General features: G+C 36.8%; 1 protein-coding gene across 3 annotated transcripts in view; it reads right to left on the minus strand.

The window, feature by feature from the left end:
- Positions 1–18,506, minus strand: part of PPP3CC (protein phosphatase 3 catalytic subunit gamma) — a 100,471-nt gene that overhangs the window by 30,720 nt on the left and 51,245 nt on the right. For all 3 annotated transcript variants that reach the window (XM_042934609.1, XM_042934611.1, XM_042934610.1), the window contains exons 4-6: positions 17,786–17,897; positions 5,685–5,830; positions 4,130–4,269 (exon numbers count right to left, since the gene is read on the minus strand). In XM_042934609.1, coding sequence (XP_042790543.1) covers positions 4,130–4,269; positions 5,685–5,830; positions 17,786–17,897 — 398 coding nt within the window. The remainder of the gene's footprint in view (positions 1–4,129; positions 4,270–5,684; positions 5,831–17,785; positions 17,898–18,506) is intronic.

Below are 18,506 nucleotides of genomic sequence, written 5' to 3' on the forward strand. Positions count from 1 at the left end.
GAGAGAGAGAGAGAGAGAGAGAGCGCGCGAGAGAGAGCGCGCGCGCACTAGCATGGGAAGGGCAGAGAGAGAGGCAGAGAGACAGAATCCCAAACAGGCTCAGCATTGGCAGTACAGAACCCAGTGCAAGGCCTGAACCCACAAACTGTGAGATCATGACCAAGAATCATGAGCTGAGACCAAGAGTTGGATGCTTAACCCACTGAGCCACTCAGGTGCCCCAATTATTTACTTTATGTTTAAATCTTTGTTTCTTATGATGCTCATTAGAAAATATTAACTTTTAAAATAGATTGTACATTCATTTGGTATAAAATTGAAAGATACAAATGATTATACAATGAAATACCTCCCTCCCTTCTCTCGTTTTTTAAAATTTTATTTATTTATTTTTAGTAATCTCTACACCCAACATGTGGCTCAAACTCTCAACCCCAAGATCAACTGAGCCAGCTAGGCACCCCAAATGCCTTCCTTCTTCCTACATCTAGCTTCCAGCTACCCTAGAAACAACCAATGTTCCTAGTTTCTTTGAGTACTCTTTAAAAGATGTTCTACAGGCATGCCTTGGAGATATAGTTGGTTCTGTTCCATACCACCACAACAAAGCAAATATCAAAATAAAGTGAGTCAAATGAATTTTTTTGTTTCCCAGTGCATGAAAAGTTACGTTTACACTATACTGTAGTCTACTGAGTGTGCAATAACATTATGTCTAAAAAACAATGTACCTATCTTAATTTAAAAATATTGCCAAAAAATACTAACCATAATCTGAGATTTCAGTGGTTTTAATCACTGATCACAGATCACCATAACAAATATAATAACAATTTAAAAAGTTTGAAATATAGGGAGAATTACCAAAATGTACACAGGGACATGACATGAGCAAATGCTTTTGGAAAAATAACACCAAGAGACCTGCTCAACACAGGATTGCCCCAACCTTCAATGTGTAAAAAAACTCAGTATCTATGAAGTACAATATAGCAAAGTGCAATAAAACAAAGTATGCCAGGATTTTATATCAGTGTACAAAGGTGTTTTTTTTTTTTTCTTTTTTAAAAACAGCTTCACTGTATAGTCTGGCACATTCCATTGTCTGAATGTACCACAAGGTATTTAACTAGTCTTCTATTGAACATCTAGATTGTTTTAAATCTTTTATCATAAATAATACAGCAGTGAGGGGCGCCTGGGTGGCTCAGTTGGTTAAGTGTCTGGCTTAAGTGTCAAAATTAACAGCATGGAGCTTGCCTGGGATTCTCTCTCTCTGTCCCTCCTCTACTCATGCTCTTTCAAAATAAATAAACATTTAAAAAGATAATAATACAGCAATGAATAACCTTGAACCATTGACCCCTGAATAATGTAGGGAGTGCTAACTCCCTGCACAGTCAAAAATCTGTGTAACTTTTTATAACTGTGTAACTGTATAACCTTTTTTCACATGTATTACTCTTTTGAAGTAGGCGCCATGTCCAATGTGGGGCCTGAACTCACAACCCTGAGATCAAGAGTTGCAGGCTTACTGAGCCAGCAAGGCACCCCTCATGTATATAAGTTTTGACTCCCCCAAAATTTAATTACTGGCCTGCTGACCAGAAGTATTACCCGTAACAGTCAACTGACAGATATTCTGTATGTTGTATGTATCATATACTGTATTCTTATACTAAAATAAGCTGGAGAAAATAAAATGTTCTTAAGAAAATCATAAGGAAGGGGGTGCCTGGGTGCCTCCGCCAGTTGAATATTTGACTTTGGCTCAAGTCATGATCTCATGGTCCATGAGTTCGAGCCCCATGTCAGGCTCTGTGCTGACAGCTCAGAGCCTGAAGCCTGCTTCAGATTCTGTGTCTCCCTCTCTCTCTGCCCCTCCCCCACTCACACTGTCTCTGTCTCTCAAAAAATGAATAAACATTAAAAAAAATTTTTTTTAAATCATAAAGGAGAAAAAATACTTTTATAGTGCTGTATTATATTTATATAAAGAATCCATGTTGGGGCGCCTGGGTGGCTCAGTTGGTTAAGCATCTGACTCTTGATTTCAGCTCAGGTCATAATCTCATGGCTCTCACGATCTCTGTGATGACAGTGTAGAACCTGCTTGGGATTCTCTCTCTCCCTTTCTCTCTGCCTCTCACCCACCCTCTCTCTCTTAAAATAAATAACTAAACTTAAAAAAAAAATCCATGTATAAGTGGACCTGCATAGTTTAAATGCATCGTGTTCAAGGGTCAGCTGTACATACATTTTACACATTTGCACATTTATGTAGTTGATTCTTGTTATTTGCAGTAGCTATGTTCTATAAAATTGTTGCAAAAACGGAATTAGTCAAAACTGAACCACTGCTCCTAGAAAAAATACACAGTTAGGGTCCTGGAGCCTCTGGTCACATTTTCATTAATCAATCAATACATAACCTTGTTTTATGTGTGTTTCTGTTTAAGGACATCTTATTTAATACATACTGTTGATTCATTAACATGGAACTCACGGACAACAATGTCACAAATCATTCTTGAATTAGGTTTATATAACATACACGTATTTTCTCTGCAAGGCACGTCACAGCCTTCTTACACATAGAAATACCAGATAGCACTTAAGCACTATGCTTGGGGGCCATTTTACACAGCAAAATTGCCAACAAAAAATGTGAAAAATGTGGCACTAAATGGATCACAGAAAGAATGGTATAATGATAGTCTTGTAGTATGAAAGCTGGAAAAAGAAGGCAGAGCAGCTCCTTGTTAGCCTCAGTTAGGAACACACATGGGGTGACTCGAATTTTGCATTACTCTGCATGTGTGCATGTCTGTGAATGACCACGAAAGTGTTTAAGTGGTGACCTTGCAGTTACAAGTAATTCTTAGCAAGTAGGCAAATTTACAGCTCAGAATTCATAAATAACGAGGATTGACTTATGGCTATAGGATTACATTTTAGAAGGAGAACTCCTGGTTCAAAGGCCCTGGGTGGACATTTATAATTGAGAGATATTATCAAGCTGATCTCCAAGGAGACTGTACCAGTTTATACTGTACAAACAATAACAATAAAAAAATAAATGATGCTCTTTATTTTAAGCAATGTAAAGAGAAGTAAAAAAAAAATTTTTTAATGTTTACATTTGAGAGAGAGACAGAGACAGAGACAGAGAGACAGAGCACGAGTTGTGGAGGGGCAGAGAGAGACGGAGATACAGAATCTGAAGCAGGCTCCAGGCTCTGAGCTGGGAGCACAGAGCCCGATGTGGGGCTCGAACTCATGAACCACGAGATCATGACCTGAGCTGAAGTTGGACGCTTAACCAACTGAGCCACCCACGTGCCCCAAGAGAAGTAAAACTTAAATGATTCAAAAAGGAATAAAACAAGGTTGCTTAGAAAAATGTTAAAACTATGGCAATTTTGAAGTTCTTTACTTTTTGTATGTGGATTTCACTTCATGAATATATTATCTTAGGCAATTAACAGATTTTTTAGGGGACTACATTTATGCATCACTTGTCACAGTAAAATATTGGAACTAAAAATATTTAGACTTCAAACCTCCCTCTACCTCCCTATTTTTGAACGGCAGAACACAATAAAAGCTCATGTGAGATTTAAGACAACAGCCAACTTCCAGGAAATGTCCTGGGCTTAGTTCACAATGTCCTGTTCTTTTTATATCTTTGCCTATAGCAGTGGTTCCAAAAGTTGGAGACCTTTTAAAAAATAACAGGATTTTCCTGTCTCAGACCTACTCAATCAGAATCTCTGGGGGAAGAGTCAACAAACCCTTATTTTTAAAAAAGCTTATCAATGATGTTTGGGAACAAATAATCAAGATTATCTAGAGTCTGAAAATAACATTTAAGCACTGCAAGATACTCTGTTCAATCATGTTCAGTATATTACACTTAAGTATCATGAGGGTATTCATATATGAGGGCATAATGCCAATTAAGATATAAAACACAAAACAAACAAGAGTTTTCTGCCTTCTGTTAATTAAAAAATTAAACAGAAGGTCCGATACTATACAAATTAAAGATATAAAATACTTAAAAATAATTTCATGAAATATATTGCAATTGCCTTTCCTAATTTTATAACTTTGAGGATTAGCTTACCTGTAAAAATAAGAGCACCCTCGGACAGTGTTGTGGGTATAGTGCTCCAAGGTCTTTTCACTGCCATAATCCTCTGAGGGATCAGACCAAAGCAGGTCACACACTGGCCCAAAGGCTGGAGGTTCTTTAAACCTGTCTAACTAGAAGACACACAAGAGCCAAAAGAAGAAAAATCATGAAAGCAAAAGACCTTTTGGAAACTGGTATGCATCAAAAACCCAAAAGCCAAAAACCTCCCACCCACAAGAATGTATTAGGGGAATAAGCAGCAAGCACCTTAAAGAACCGTTCCTTTAGGAAGAATACAAACACTTAACAAATTTGGATATACAATTTTTATTATTTTCTTGAAATAAATTTTTATAAATATCTCTGTCATCTAAGAAAAGGACTGCTTTACATCCTAATATTAAAAGCAGTAGTCATTTAATTCGAATGTGAAATCAACCACTATAGAGATATACTATTATTGAGAAAGGCTATGGAAAGTCTTCATTTCAACTGCCTAGGTAAGCTAAGGTTATCATCAGAGGAGCAAAGGTTTTACAATGGTTCTGTTCATTTTTTACCTCATCCCAATGGAGATTTCTAGTTTTATTTTGTAAAGGACTTTCATCCTTTCCATTCTATGCAGTGGAGGCATTTCAATGTAAGTTATCAATTTAAAGCCTTTAGTCACTGCTGCTTTGGTTAGCAGCGTAAAAACCAAGACAAAATGAGTAACTAAAATAGCTGAGGACTTCTACTAAGTGAAAGGAGAGTGTTTTTTTTAATACAGTTGGTTCAGAATTGCGAAACTCAAGACTTACAATGTAAAAGAGAAATTCTGGTTATTTTAAAGATGATAAGGCAGCAGAGATGTAGGCACACCCTCTTACCCTGAGGAAAGTGACTTTAATTCAGAGAAAAGTTTTATAAACAGAAAAATCTTTACTTTCAGTACTTACATAGACAGGTAAAAGAATACAAAGGTAGAGAAAAGAAGATGGTAACGTAGAACAACAGAAGTGAAAAAAGATTGATCATCTTTTTTTGAAGTCCTGAAAATAATAATCACCAACTCACGCAAGTATAGCAACTTAAACTCTATCATTTAAAATGTCAATGTCGACAAATTTCAGAGCTGGAAGTCCTCAGACCATCCATTCTAACTTCCTTATTTCCCAGAGAAGAAAATGTGACTAAGACTTAAGGGATTTGGTCAAGATTGCACAATTGACTGCAGGACAGGGATTAGAATCCTGATTTCCTTCCTTTCGTATTGCTACACAATTTATTTAAAGTCTCAGGACTGTACCCAAAATATGTTATGTTTCTACTTGGTAAAAGTACAGATTTCATTAAAATTTACAGAAATTTTCTGGAATAGCAAAATATTATCAGTAGTTATCTCCCAATAATGAGATTGTAGGTGATTTCCAGTTTCTTACTTTTGATTATCAGTATTTAAAAATTTTCAGACAGAGGCATATTAGCTGACTGCAAAAAAACAAAAAACCAAAAAAACTGAACTAAAGATATATATACTCCATGAGACTAATGAAAGATTACTTACTTTCCTAATGTCATCTAAACTAGTAATTTCAGGTGACATCCCTCCATGTACACACAGAAACTGCTGGTTTAAGAGGGCAGCAAGTGGAAGACAGTCAAATGTCTCCATACACGCATCATACACCTGTTCAGAATATTTGATTCGACCTATCAAAAAAGGAAAAACAGTCAAAGGAAGAAAAGCTAAAATTTACCATTACAGGACAGAAAATTATGAAGCTACTTCAAAGCCATTTATTTCAGGCAAATTTGAAATCACAGTCATCTTTATAAAAATACTCTTGAGAAGTTGTGGATAAAAGGTAAAAAAAATCTCCTTAAAGACAAGTGTGACCTTGGATTAACTTTCTATCTCTTTTGCCCTGGAAACCTGATAAGCTGTGTTACTGGGCAACATTGCTTACGGTAAAAATCACTCAATTACCTGGTGGGAAGCTATAGCTTTGAACTTCTGAGTGGGATGACTCAAGGTATGTCCCCAGGGGACCCTGGAATCTATACCAATAAAGCTTCTATGGGAGATATTAGCAGTTGTACTATATGAGGCTTCTAACCCATGGTGGCTCCCTGATCTGCACAATGTGGATGTTGTTTTCCTGCACCTGAGCTGTGACTTGGAGGGGGATGGGGAAGGAAGAAGTGAAAGGCAGAAAACCTTTGGACTGCTATACCCACTCCTATGAGGACTACTCCACTGAAAAGGGATGCCTAGCCCTGCCCCTTCCTGGACTGTATCCTCCTAAGTAGATGAATGCCAGTATGGCCCCTGGCAGTCCTGTAAGCCTGAATATTTTGTTGGGTCTAAAAAGACTCCTTGGGGGTACTGAAGACATGCAAGTGGAAACTGATGTTTTAAGAGTAATCAATAAAAGGGGAGCCTGGGTGGCTCAGTTGATTGGGTGTCTGCGACACTGGCCTAGGTCATGATCTCGCCATTCCCAAGTTCGAGCCCAGCATCGGGTTCTGTGCTGACAGCTCAGAGCCTGGAGCCTGCTTTGGATTCTGTGTCTCCATTCTCTCTCTGCCCCTCTCCCACTCATGTTCTGTCTCTCTCTCTCTCAAAAATAAACATTAAATTTAAAAAAAAAGAGTAATCAATAAAATATCAATAATCTTTGCTCATGATTTTTAAAGTCTTTAAGTAAATTTTGTCCTGATTCTATTTTATGTAAAAATGCTCATCTTAATGAATTGTATTTTGATGTGGTTGTCATGTTGGGGCTAAAGAACAAGGAAATACTCCAGTGAGCAGAGGGTACGGTCTCCACAATTATCCAGAAAGAATCCATCATGAACTAACAGGTGAGAAACTGAAAGATGGCTTTAGTTTAAAAAGAAAGGGAATATTTTCTTCTTCTTTGGCCTTGGATTTCAGAGTCAAGTCATGCTTGGAAGGGCATGTTGGTAGAGAAGGCCAAAGATCATGCAGGCAGGCAGCCCTACAGAACTGAGCTCCTTCTCTTCCAAGATTCTGTGAAGATGAAACAGAGCCTACAGGACCTAGAGCTACAAAGCTACAGCAAGCGAGTTAAGATTATGCAGTTGATGATTATTTGTGTATTTCCTTCTTGTATTTAAGTATCAGCGCCTGGTTGTGGCAAGCCATGGGAGAATAAAGTGAAGGGTAATGGTCTAAATTTGGGCCAGAGTACAATGCATGGTTGACAAGACATGTCTGGAGAGACATTCCTAAAGGGAAGGTATAAACCAAGAGACCATATCTGAGGTTATAAAGCTTTCTATCCTTGAATGTGAAGATTTTCTCTTTATTGTCAAGATTTGAGGGAGTTTGTGGGTTCCTTTAAAAACTTTCAGAGCATTCTCTATTACCATGACAGCAGTTCAGATCATCTATTTCACAACATATGCTAACTCTATTATGACAACCAAGTTAATAGGAGCCAGATCTTAGGCATCTTTACATCTCCTTATAATTACATCCTTATATTCTTTTTATTTGAACACTATTAAATTTTGGCTATTATGAAAGTAGATTCATATTGGCCATAAAGTCTACGTAAGAAAAAAAATCAAACAAAAAATCCTTTCATTTGTGGCCAGTGATTGACTTTTTCTCCTGAAAATCCTTGTAGCCAGAGTTCCCTCTGTTGTCAATGTCAATAAGAAATTCCCTTATAAGGGGGAGCCTGCGTGGCTCAGTCAGTTGAGTGACTGACTCTTGATTTCAGCTCCGGTCATGATCTCGCAGTTTGTGGGATCAAGCCCCGCACTGGCCTCTGCGGTGACAGCACGGAGCCTGCTTGAGCTTCTCCCTCTCTTCTCTCTGACCCTCCCCTTACTCCTGTGAGCACGTGTGCTCTCTCTCTCTCAAAATAAATAAACTTAAAAAAAAAAAAAAAAAGAAATTCCTCTGTAAGAGTCTTAAGCTTGCATATAGGCAGGGATTTTTTTAAATTGAAGTACAGCTGACATGCAATGTCATATTAGTTTCCGATGTACAACAGGGTGATTCAACAATTCTACACATTATGCAATGTTCACCATGATAAGAGTAGTTGTTATCTTCATCATATAGTTATTACAATATTATTGACTATATGCTCTATGCTATACTTTTCATCCTTGTGACTTATTTATTTTCTAACTGGAAGTTTGTATCTCTTAATCACCTTAACCCATTTGGTCCATTCTCCCATTTGTTTCCCCTCTGGCTACAGATTTGTTCTATGTAATAAGTCTGTTTGTTTCCGTTTTGTTTTTCAGATTCCACATATAAGTGAAATCATGGTATTTGTCTTTCTCTGCCTGATTCTCTGATTCATTTCACTTAATATAATATCCTCTAAGTCCATCTATGTTGTAACAAATGGCAAGATTTCATTCTTTTTTTTACGGCTGAGTAATATTCCTGTGTGTGTGTGTGTGTGTGTGTGTCTGTCTGTCTGTCTTCTTTATATATTTATCTATTAAGGGACACTTGTGTTGCTTCCATATCTTGACTACTGTAAATAATGCTACAATAAACATAGGGGTGCATTTATCTTTCTTTTTTTTTTGTTTTTTTAATTTTTTTTTAACGTTTATTTTTATTTTTGAGACAGAGACAGAGCGTGAAGAGGGGAGGGGCAGAGAGAGAGGGAGACACAGAATCTGAAACAGGCTCCAGGCTCTGAGCTGTCAGCACAGAGCCCGACGCGGGGCTCGAACTCACAGACCGTGAGATCATGACCTGAGCCGAAGTCGGACGCTTAACTGACCGAGCCACCCAGGCGCCCCTGCATTTATCTTTCAAATTAGTGTTTGTGTTTTCCTTGGGTAAGTATCTAAGTGATAGAATTATTGGATCGTATGATACTTTTATTTTTAATTTTTTAAGGAAACTCCATAGTGTTTTCCATACTGGCTGCACCGATTTACACTCCCATCAACAGAATCCAAGGGTTCCCTTATCTCCCCACCTTCGCCAACACGTGCTATTTCTTGTCTTTTTGATACTAGCCATTCTGACTAGTGTGAGGTGATATAGCTCATTGTGGTTTTGATTTGCATTTCCCTGATGATTAGCAATATTGAGCATCTTTCATGTGTCTGTTGGCTGTATGTAGGTCTTCTTTGGAGAAACCTCTATGAATGCCTCAAAAGAATTCCTTAGCTTACTTCCAAAAGAATACCAAATCTAGAGAAAGATGGCAAGCAATACAGTATCTTAACTCCATTTTGTACATTAAAACAGGAGGTTACACAAGAAACAAGTGTTGGTGAGGATGTGAAGAAAAAGTAACCTTTGTGCACTGGTGGTGGAAATGCAAACTGGTGCAGCCACTGTGGAACACAGTATGGAGGGTCTTCAAAAAATTAAAAATTGAACTACTCCATGATCCAGTTTTCGCACCACTGGGTATTTACCCAAAGAATACAAAAACACTAATTTGAAAGGATATATTCACTCTTACATTTACTGCAGCATTATTTACAATAGCCAAATTATGGAAGCAGCCCAAGTGTCCATCAACAGATGGATAAAGATGTAATACACACACACACACACACACACACACACAGGAATATTATTCAGCCATAAAAATAAGGAAATCTTGCCATTTGCAATGACATGGATGGAGCTAGAGAGTATAATGCTAAGTAAAATAAGTCAGTCAGAGAAAGAAATATCATATGATTTCATTTATATGGAATTTAAGAAACAAAAGAAAAAAAAGAGAGAGACAGAGAGAAAAACAAACCAAGAAACTGACTCTTAACTATAAAGAACAAACTGATGGTTTCCAGAGGGGAGGTGGATAGGGGGATGGGTGAAACAGATAAAGGGATTATGACTTATCAGGACTCCTGGTGGCTCAGTTGGTTGGATGTCTGACTTCTGCTCAGGTTATGATCTCATGGCAAATAGGTTTAAACCCCACGTAGGGCTGTGTGTTGATAGCTCAGAGCCTGGAGCCTGCTTCAGATTCTGTGTCTCCCTGTGTCTCTGCCCCTCCCCGACTCGGGCTCTGTCTCTCTCTCCCTCTCTCTCAAAAATAAACAAACATTAAAAAAATTTTAAAAAAGAGTACACTTATGATGAGTACTGAGTAATGTATAGAATTGTTGAATCACTATATTCTACACATGAAACTAAGATAATGCTACATGTTAACTATACTGAAATTAAAATAAAAAAATTTGATAAAATTTTTTCAAAAACCCAGGAGATGATGAATCAAATTAAGCAAAAAGGAGTTAATGCTGTATTAACACATGACCAAAATAGTTTACAAGATGCTATTTTCTTTAAAAAAACTTTTTTTAAGTTTATTCATTTTTTTTTCTGAGAGCGTGCACACAAGCAGCAGGGAAGGGCAGAGAGAAGGGGAGACACAGAATCTGAAACAGGCTCTAGGCTATCAGCACAGATCCCAATGCGGGGCTCAAACACACAAACCCACGAGATGATGATTTGAGCCAAAGTCAGACTGAGCCACCCAAGTGCTCCAAAATGTTATTTTCTTAAAGTATATGAATAGGTATATAAATACCAACATATTTGTTTTCTGAGGGGTTAGACTGAAGATGATATCTATATATTTTGTTTACTTCGTTTATCTGTATTTTCTCCAATGAATACATAACTTTCATAGTAACATTTATTATTATATTACCTTTATTATTGAAATTTGTTGAAGGCTCACAATTCATCTGTGCCATCAGGGAGCTATGTGTTCTACACAGCATGGTGGTCAAGAAAATGGAGTTTGGAACCTGACTGCCCTGATCTGAACCTTGGCTTACTAGCTGTGGTACTCAGCACAAATTACTTCATGCCTTGTGCTTTGATTTCCTCATCTATAAATGGGCATAATAACAATACATATCTATGTTACAAGACTGCTGTGAAGATTAAATGAATTCATATATGTAAAATGCTTTGATAATGTCTGGCACACAGCAGATACTATGTAAGTGTTAACTAATAAAATTATTTTATCTTCACAGAAACCCTATGAAACAAGTGCTATTAGTATCGTCCTTAAAAAACTGAAGGAACTGGGCCTACTTGCCCAAAGTTGCAAGCTAGTAAGTGGCAGGACTGGAAATTGAACCTACTTATGCTCTTAATACCATGTGATACTCCTCCCAATCATTATTTGAAATGAAATATCTACTAGGAGAATTTAAATAGCCAAATATGTAATTCCCAAACATTAAATTAGTTGACTCAGTGTTTTATTTTCATGACAAATTTTAAGCTACATCTCATAAAACAATCATTTCTATAATAAAGGAAAAATGCACCTCAGTCACAGGGATCACACAGATGATACAAGTTCTAACTAGTATCAATAATATAACATTCACAAAACAAAATTTCAACAATATTCTCTAAAGTGATTTTGAGGGGCTCCTGGCTGGCTCAGTTGGTGGAGCATGTGACTCTTTATCTCAGGGTTGTGAGTTCGAGCCCCACTTAAAAAAATAAAATCTTAAAAAAATTTAAAAAAAAGTAATTTTGAGAGTCAGCACTATTTGTAAGAAACCATGACCTGGTCTAGCCACTGATTATACACTTGTCTTCATTTTCATTTGCTTTCATTATTTAAAAAAAAAATTACATTTACATGGTTCAAAAGCAAAAGTCACAAAAGATTATATGGTGTCTCATACTCCTACTCCTCCTACCCACTCCTGAAGGCAACTAGTGTTACTAGTTTTCTGGGTGTCTTTACAAAGATACTGCATGCAAACACACAAGATGTGTACATTTACTCTCTTTTCAACATCCTTTTGCTTTTTACATAAATGGAAGCATATGTACACTGCTTTGCACTCACTTTTTGTGCTTAACATATTTTGGAGAACATCTTTATACGGAGAGCTTTGTAATTATTTCTTTTATATCTACAGAGAATTTCACTTTAAGGATATACCACAATCTAACCACACCTATCTCTTACTACTATAAATAATACTGTAATTAACGACAAACAATATTTGTTTATTAAAAAAGAAAAAACTTGTCCAAAATATAAACTGTCATAACAATACGGTTTTCTTTTTAATGTTTATTTAATTTTTGAGGGACAGCACAAGTGGGAGAGGGGAAGAGAGAGAGGTAGAGAGAGTCCCAAGCAGGCTCACACTGTCAGCGCAGAGCCTAATGCTGTGCTTGAACTCACTAACCCCAAGGTCATGACTTGAGCCAAAATCAAGAGTCAGACACTTAACTGACTAAGCCACCAAGGCACCCCTATTTTTTGTAAATATTTATTTATTTTGAGAGAGAGCACAAGTGGGAGAAGGGCAGGGAGAGAGAAAAGAATCCCAAGCAAGCTCCACGCTGCCAGCACATAGCCCCATGTGGGGCTCGATCCCAGGAACTGAGGTAAAATCAAGAGTCAGTCACCCAACTGACTGAGCCACCCAGGTACCCTGAGAGGAGTATTTAAAGACCCCTGCAATATAAAGCAATTCAAAAATTGATGTAAGAGTGGCACCTGGGAGGCTCAGTCGGTTAAGCGTTCGACTACAGCTCAGGTCATGATCTCGTGGTTTGTGAGTTCAAGCCCCATGTTGGGCTCTGTGCTGAAAGCTTGGAGCCTGGAGCCTGCTTCGGATTCTGTGTCTCCCTTTCTCTCTGCCCCTCTCCCACTTGCACTCTGTCTCTCTCTCTCAAAAATAAATAAACAAAAAAAAATTTTTTTTAAAGAATTGATGTAAGGAAAAAACAACTCCTCCCTTACAAAATATTCTAACTCCCTTAGAAATACTCTCACGACTACAGCTGCACAATCTGGAACTAAGCATCACTTAGCAGTAATTATAAGGTGCTGATTCTAAAAGCCATGGTGGCCCTTTACGAGAGATCAGCTTATCACTGAAAATATCCATGCAAAGCAGCACACATGCTCCTTGCTTATAAGAACAAAATTTGAAATTATATTCGTGTATTTGTTCCAAGATTTATTCACATTTCAGATGTAGCATTAGAATGAAACAGGAGTATGTCTGTAGATAAGAGAAGAAAAGAAACCTGGTTTAAAGCATGTGAAAAGCAAATAAAAACCGAAGATAAGAAATTCTGTAAAAAATGAGAACACTTAAAATGTTTCCCAAACCTATTGTTCCATCTTCTAAAAATAGTCTGAGCCAATTTATACTAGTCAAAAAAAGAATTCTGATAAAACAGAGGAAGAACTGGATAAAATGTTGCCTAAAAAAACCTAAACCTTAATTCAGAACAGAGGCATCCTGAGGCAGCTTTCTTATTACTTATCTATTGCTAAATACTAATCATTCTAGGGCCTTTGTCAACTGCTTGATACGCATTATTTAATTTTCCCAGGTAAAGAAAGAGAAGTGTAATGAGTAATATCCCCATATTTGGCTTAGAAAAATAATACAAAATAGTTGCAATTTTTCAACTATTTGGTGAAGTGGTTCTCAAATGAAAAATAGTAGATATTTTCCAAACCTCTGGAGCAGGTGTGCTAAACTGCTGCATGCAGGACAATTATCTGGGGTCTTTAAAAAGCCTCTTAAATGCTTGGCACCCATCCAGGTGGATTTTAAGTTACCAGTTTAAAAGTTTATTACAGTAGTAGTACACGGTGGTGATGAAGCACAACTCCAGCAGCACCACAGGAAGATACAAAATCAAAAATACAAGTCCTGCTGACTCAACTCCCCACAGATAATCACTGCTATCAATTTCTTCTGCTCTCTCTCTATATATATATTCCTCGTGTGTGTGTGTGTGTGTGTGTGTGTGTGTGTGTGTGTATGTGTGTCTGTGTGTGTATGCCCCTACACATTATGTATCTTTAATTTACAAAGGAGCACATCTAGGCCCACGGTGATCTTTCAATAGCTGCCTAGTATTCCATTTTTTAAAACATATTATCACTTATTTAAGCAGTCCCTTACTGATATTCAAATTCTCTCTCTCTCAAGGGCGCCTGGGTGGCTCAGTTGGCTAAGCGTCCAACTCTTGGTTTCCGCTCAGGTCATGATCTCACAGTCAGTGAGATCAAGCCCGCATCTGGCTCTGTGCTGACAGTACCAAGCCTGCTTGGGATTCTCTGTCTCCCTCTCTCTCTGTCCCTCCCCCACTCACATGCATATGTGTGTATGCATGTGCGCTCTCTCTCTCTCTCTCAAAATAAATATTTAAAAATAAATAAGCCTGGGGCGCCTGGGTGGCTCAGTCGGTTAAGCATCTGACTCTTGGCTGTGGCTCAGGTCATGATCTCACAGTTTAAGGTTCAAGCCCCACATCAGGCCCTGCACTGACAGTGTGGAGCCTGCTTGGGATATTCTCTCTCTCTCTCTCTCTCTCTCTCTCTCCCTCTCTCTGCTCCTCCCCCATGCTCTCTCTCTCAAAATAAACTTTAAAAATAAATAAACAGCTAAATTTGTGGTAATTTGTTATACAGCATTAAAAAACCTATACAATCCAAAAAAAACCAAAACCAAAAACAAAACACCTATATAATCTGCATGATAAATTCCTAGAAGCCAAATTGCTGGGTCAAAAATTTTTACAGAAACTCCAAAACTGCTGTTCAAATACTTTATAGCAATTTAAACATTCACCAAGAGATCTAACTTTAAAAAAAAATTTCCTGGTTATTACCTACTGATTTGAACTGTTTATTCTAATAAGTCCCAAGGGCTGGAATGATCTGTAGAGCAAAAGCCCACTTGTAGCTGACTGTTCTGTCAGAGGAATTTTTTTTTTAAGTGTTCATTCTCTAAACTTTTTTGTAATAAGAATGACCTTTCCTTTCAGGGTCTACTAGGAGAAAGGCCATCATTACAACTGTCAACTTCAGTGTAGGAAGCTATGGTAACGAGAGTTAATATGAGCATATGAAACACTACCAAGTTGTATTAATTAAAGGGATTTTGGGGCCAAGGATTGGATAAATTCTTGAGTCTCAGAAAACAAATTTAAAAGTTTTTTTTTTTTTAAGTTTATTTATTTATTTTGAGAGAGAGACACAGGAGGGGCAGAGAGGGAGAGAGAAAGAGAATGCCAAGCAGACTCTGCACAGCGACTGAGTGGAGTCTGATGTGGGGCTCAAACGCATGAACTATGAGATCATGACCTGAGCTGAAATCAAGAGTCGCTCATTTAACCAAGTGAGTCACCCAGGATCAGTTTTTTTCAACTTTGAATATCTTGGGGGGAATAAAACTTTAAATATTTTATAATAGATTCCTCCAAGATAATCATTGGAATAGGACACAAAGTGAAATCTGATCAAACCATCAGTTATATGACATTAAAACATTTGTATATATTTATTATTATTTGAGGAAAGAAGCAGATTTTAGAGCCAGACAATATCCAAGAATTTAGTTCAGCTTCCTTATTTTATACAGAATATACTAAATTTTAGGAATGAGAAAAGGTAAAATTTTGTGGTTTTTATTTCAGTATTTTCTTTTCACCTTATATAAAAATATAAAACTTCATTAAAATATAAACTGATATATAATCTTTTTGGAGGGCTAGAGTATGTATCAAAAAGTCTTTTAAAATGTTCATGCTCTCTGACTTAGTAATTCTCTTCTGAGAATTTGTGCTAAGATACAAATCCTAGATGATCATTCATTTAACAAATTAATTCAACCACTATTTTTATTTTTATTTTTATTTATTTATTTTTTTAACGTTTTTTTATTTATTTTTGAGACAGAGAGAGACAGAGCATGAACGGGGGAGGGGCAGAGAGAGAGGGAGACACAGAATTGGAAGCAGGCTCCAGGCTCTGAGCCATCAGCCCAGAGCCCGATGCAGGGCTTGAACTCACGGACCGCGAGATCGTAACCTGAGCCGAAGTCGGACGCCGAACCGACTGAGCCACCCAGGCGCCCCACAACCACTATTTTTAAACATCTCCAATGAGTTATTAGATACTATTCTGGAAAAATAACAGTGGATAAAACATGTCATCATGGAATTTAACTTACGGCAGGATAGAAAAACAACAAACAAATAAATATATTTTTTAAATATAAATTTAATTTTTTTAAAGAATACTAAATAAAAAAGTTTTAAATGATTATTTATTTTTGAGAGAGAGAGAGAGACAGAGAGACAGAGAGACAGAGTGCAAGAGAGGGAGGGATAGAGAGAGAGGAAGACACAGAATCCAAAGCAGGCTCCAGGCTCTGAGCTGTCAGCACCTAGCTCAACGTAGGGCTCGAACTCGTGAACCACAAGATCATGACCTGAGCTGAAGTCAGACACTTAACCAACTAAGCCACCGAGATGCCCCTTGAATATAAATTTTATATAAAAATATATATACATAAATTTCAGGCGTTGATGGATACCATTAAAAAAAAGACAAGGTATGAGAGTAAAATGATGAGATCTTTAATTTAGAAAAAGGAACCAGGGAAGAAAGTCTCTGAGGAGATGACAAGAATGAAGTAAGGATGTAGGTCTTATATATAAACAGATAGCTATCTGGGAAGACAAGAAACAATAAGCACAAATGCCCTGGGGCAAGTTCTCTCAAGCCCAATTTAGTTACCATCACACTGAATGTTAAGAGTCAACTGTGAGTGCTGGTCAAAGAAATGTGCCAGTTTTTTTGGTTTTTTTTTTTTCAAATGGTTTAGCAATGGTTTGCCTTTCAAAAAAATTCTACCTTAATAATAAGCTTTTTTTACTAGTACAGTATGATTTATAGTTGGAAACAACAGAAATGTCATACAGCTGTTACTAAATTGGCTACATATATGATAGTGCATTAATAAGATGAAATACTTTTAAAATATTATAATAACATTTTAAAATCATGTTCAAAGATATTTAATGGTACTTAATGATTTAATTAGAAAAAGTTATTATAGGGGCGCCTGGGTGGCTTGGTCGGTTAAGCGTCCGACTTCGGCTCAGGTCACAATCTGAGGTCGCGGTCTGTGGGTTCGAGCCCCGCGTCGGGCTCTGGGCTGATGGCTCAGAGCCTGGAGCCTGCTTCCAATTCTGTGTCTCCCTCTCTCTCTGCCCCTCCCCCGTTCATGCTCTGTCTCTCTGTGTCTCAAAAATAAATAAACTTAAAAAAAAAAAAAATTTAGAAAAAGTTATTATATAAAATGTAAAGAGCAATTTATTAAACAGTACATTTAATAGTCTAATTTTTTTGAAAATATGTATAGATACATATGTATTTCAACTATTTCATGATAGGTTTTTATATATGCAGAAAAGAAGACTATATCTCAAATAGTGAGATAATAGTTATTATTTTTAAGTGGCGTGACTGTGGACAACTTTTATCTTCTTTGGACTTTTCTATGTTTTCCAAATATCCTAAATGTATTACATTACATAATAGGGAGAAACCACAAAAGATATTTTCAAAATAAATGTCTTAAAATGTAGAATCTTGGTTCTTATCAGAAAATAAACAACAGAAACCATTTGGGTTCCATTAGTTTCTTTATTTGGTTTCTGTGCGATTCATTTTGGGACTGACAAAAGGGTAACTAAAAATGTTATGGGGCGCCTGGCTAGCTCAGTCGGTAGAACATGGGATTTTCGATTTCAGAGTTGTGAGTTCAAGCCTGTGAGGGGTAGAGTTTACTTAAAACAAACAAACAAAAAGGTTCTGGAAAAGTGATCATACTTACATTCCTGTTTGAAGGTGAAATATTCTGTAAGATGCCTGCACTCATGATTTCCTCGAAGCAGAAACACTGTTTTGGGATGATTAATCTTTAAACTCCACAAAAACAGCACACACTATAAAAAGACAAACATAAGGATAAATTTTTATTTGTGACCATGACAACGCACAAAGACAATTTACGTGAATTCAAATGACTTAAATGACTTGTTGTAATGGCATATCTAATTGTCATTCCCAAACTGAAACATGAAACCTTCCAGCTTTTTGAAAGGAACAAGCTGTTGCCCTAGACTCCAACAGAGCATAGAGTAGACTTCATAGATACCTTTCCTTAATTTCTATTTCCACGGTTTTTCCAAGTATCTAGAGCTCTGTGACAAATCCACCCCCATATAAATATATATGTATATATATATATATATCCCCATATATAAATATATATATACATATATTTTAAAATCTGTATTTTATTTAATGAGGAAATACCAGAGAAATTTCCACTAAATAAGGAACTAGACAAGGATATCCACTATCTCTGCTACTATTCAACACTATATTAGAGGTATTGGCTAATTGAATTAGACAAGAGAAATCAATTAAAAGCTTAAGAATGGGTAAAGAAAAAAATAAAACTCTATTTGAAGATGATATGATAGTATACCTGAAAAACTCCAGAAAAATCAATGATTAAACTAATTCAAAAAATAAAAGAATTCAGTAAT

Source organism: Panthera leo, chromosome B1 (assembly GCF_018350215.1).
Source record: "Panthera leo isolate Ple1 chromosome B1, P.leo_Ple1_pat1.1, whole genome shotgun sequence".
In the NCBI taxonomy this organism is placed as follows: Eukaryota; Metazoa; Chordata; class Mammalia; order Carnivora; family Felidae; genus Panthera; species Panthera leo.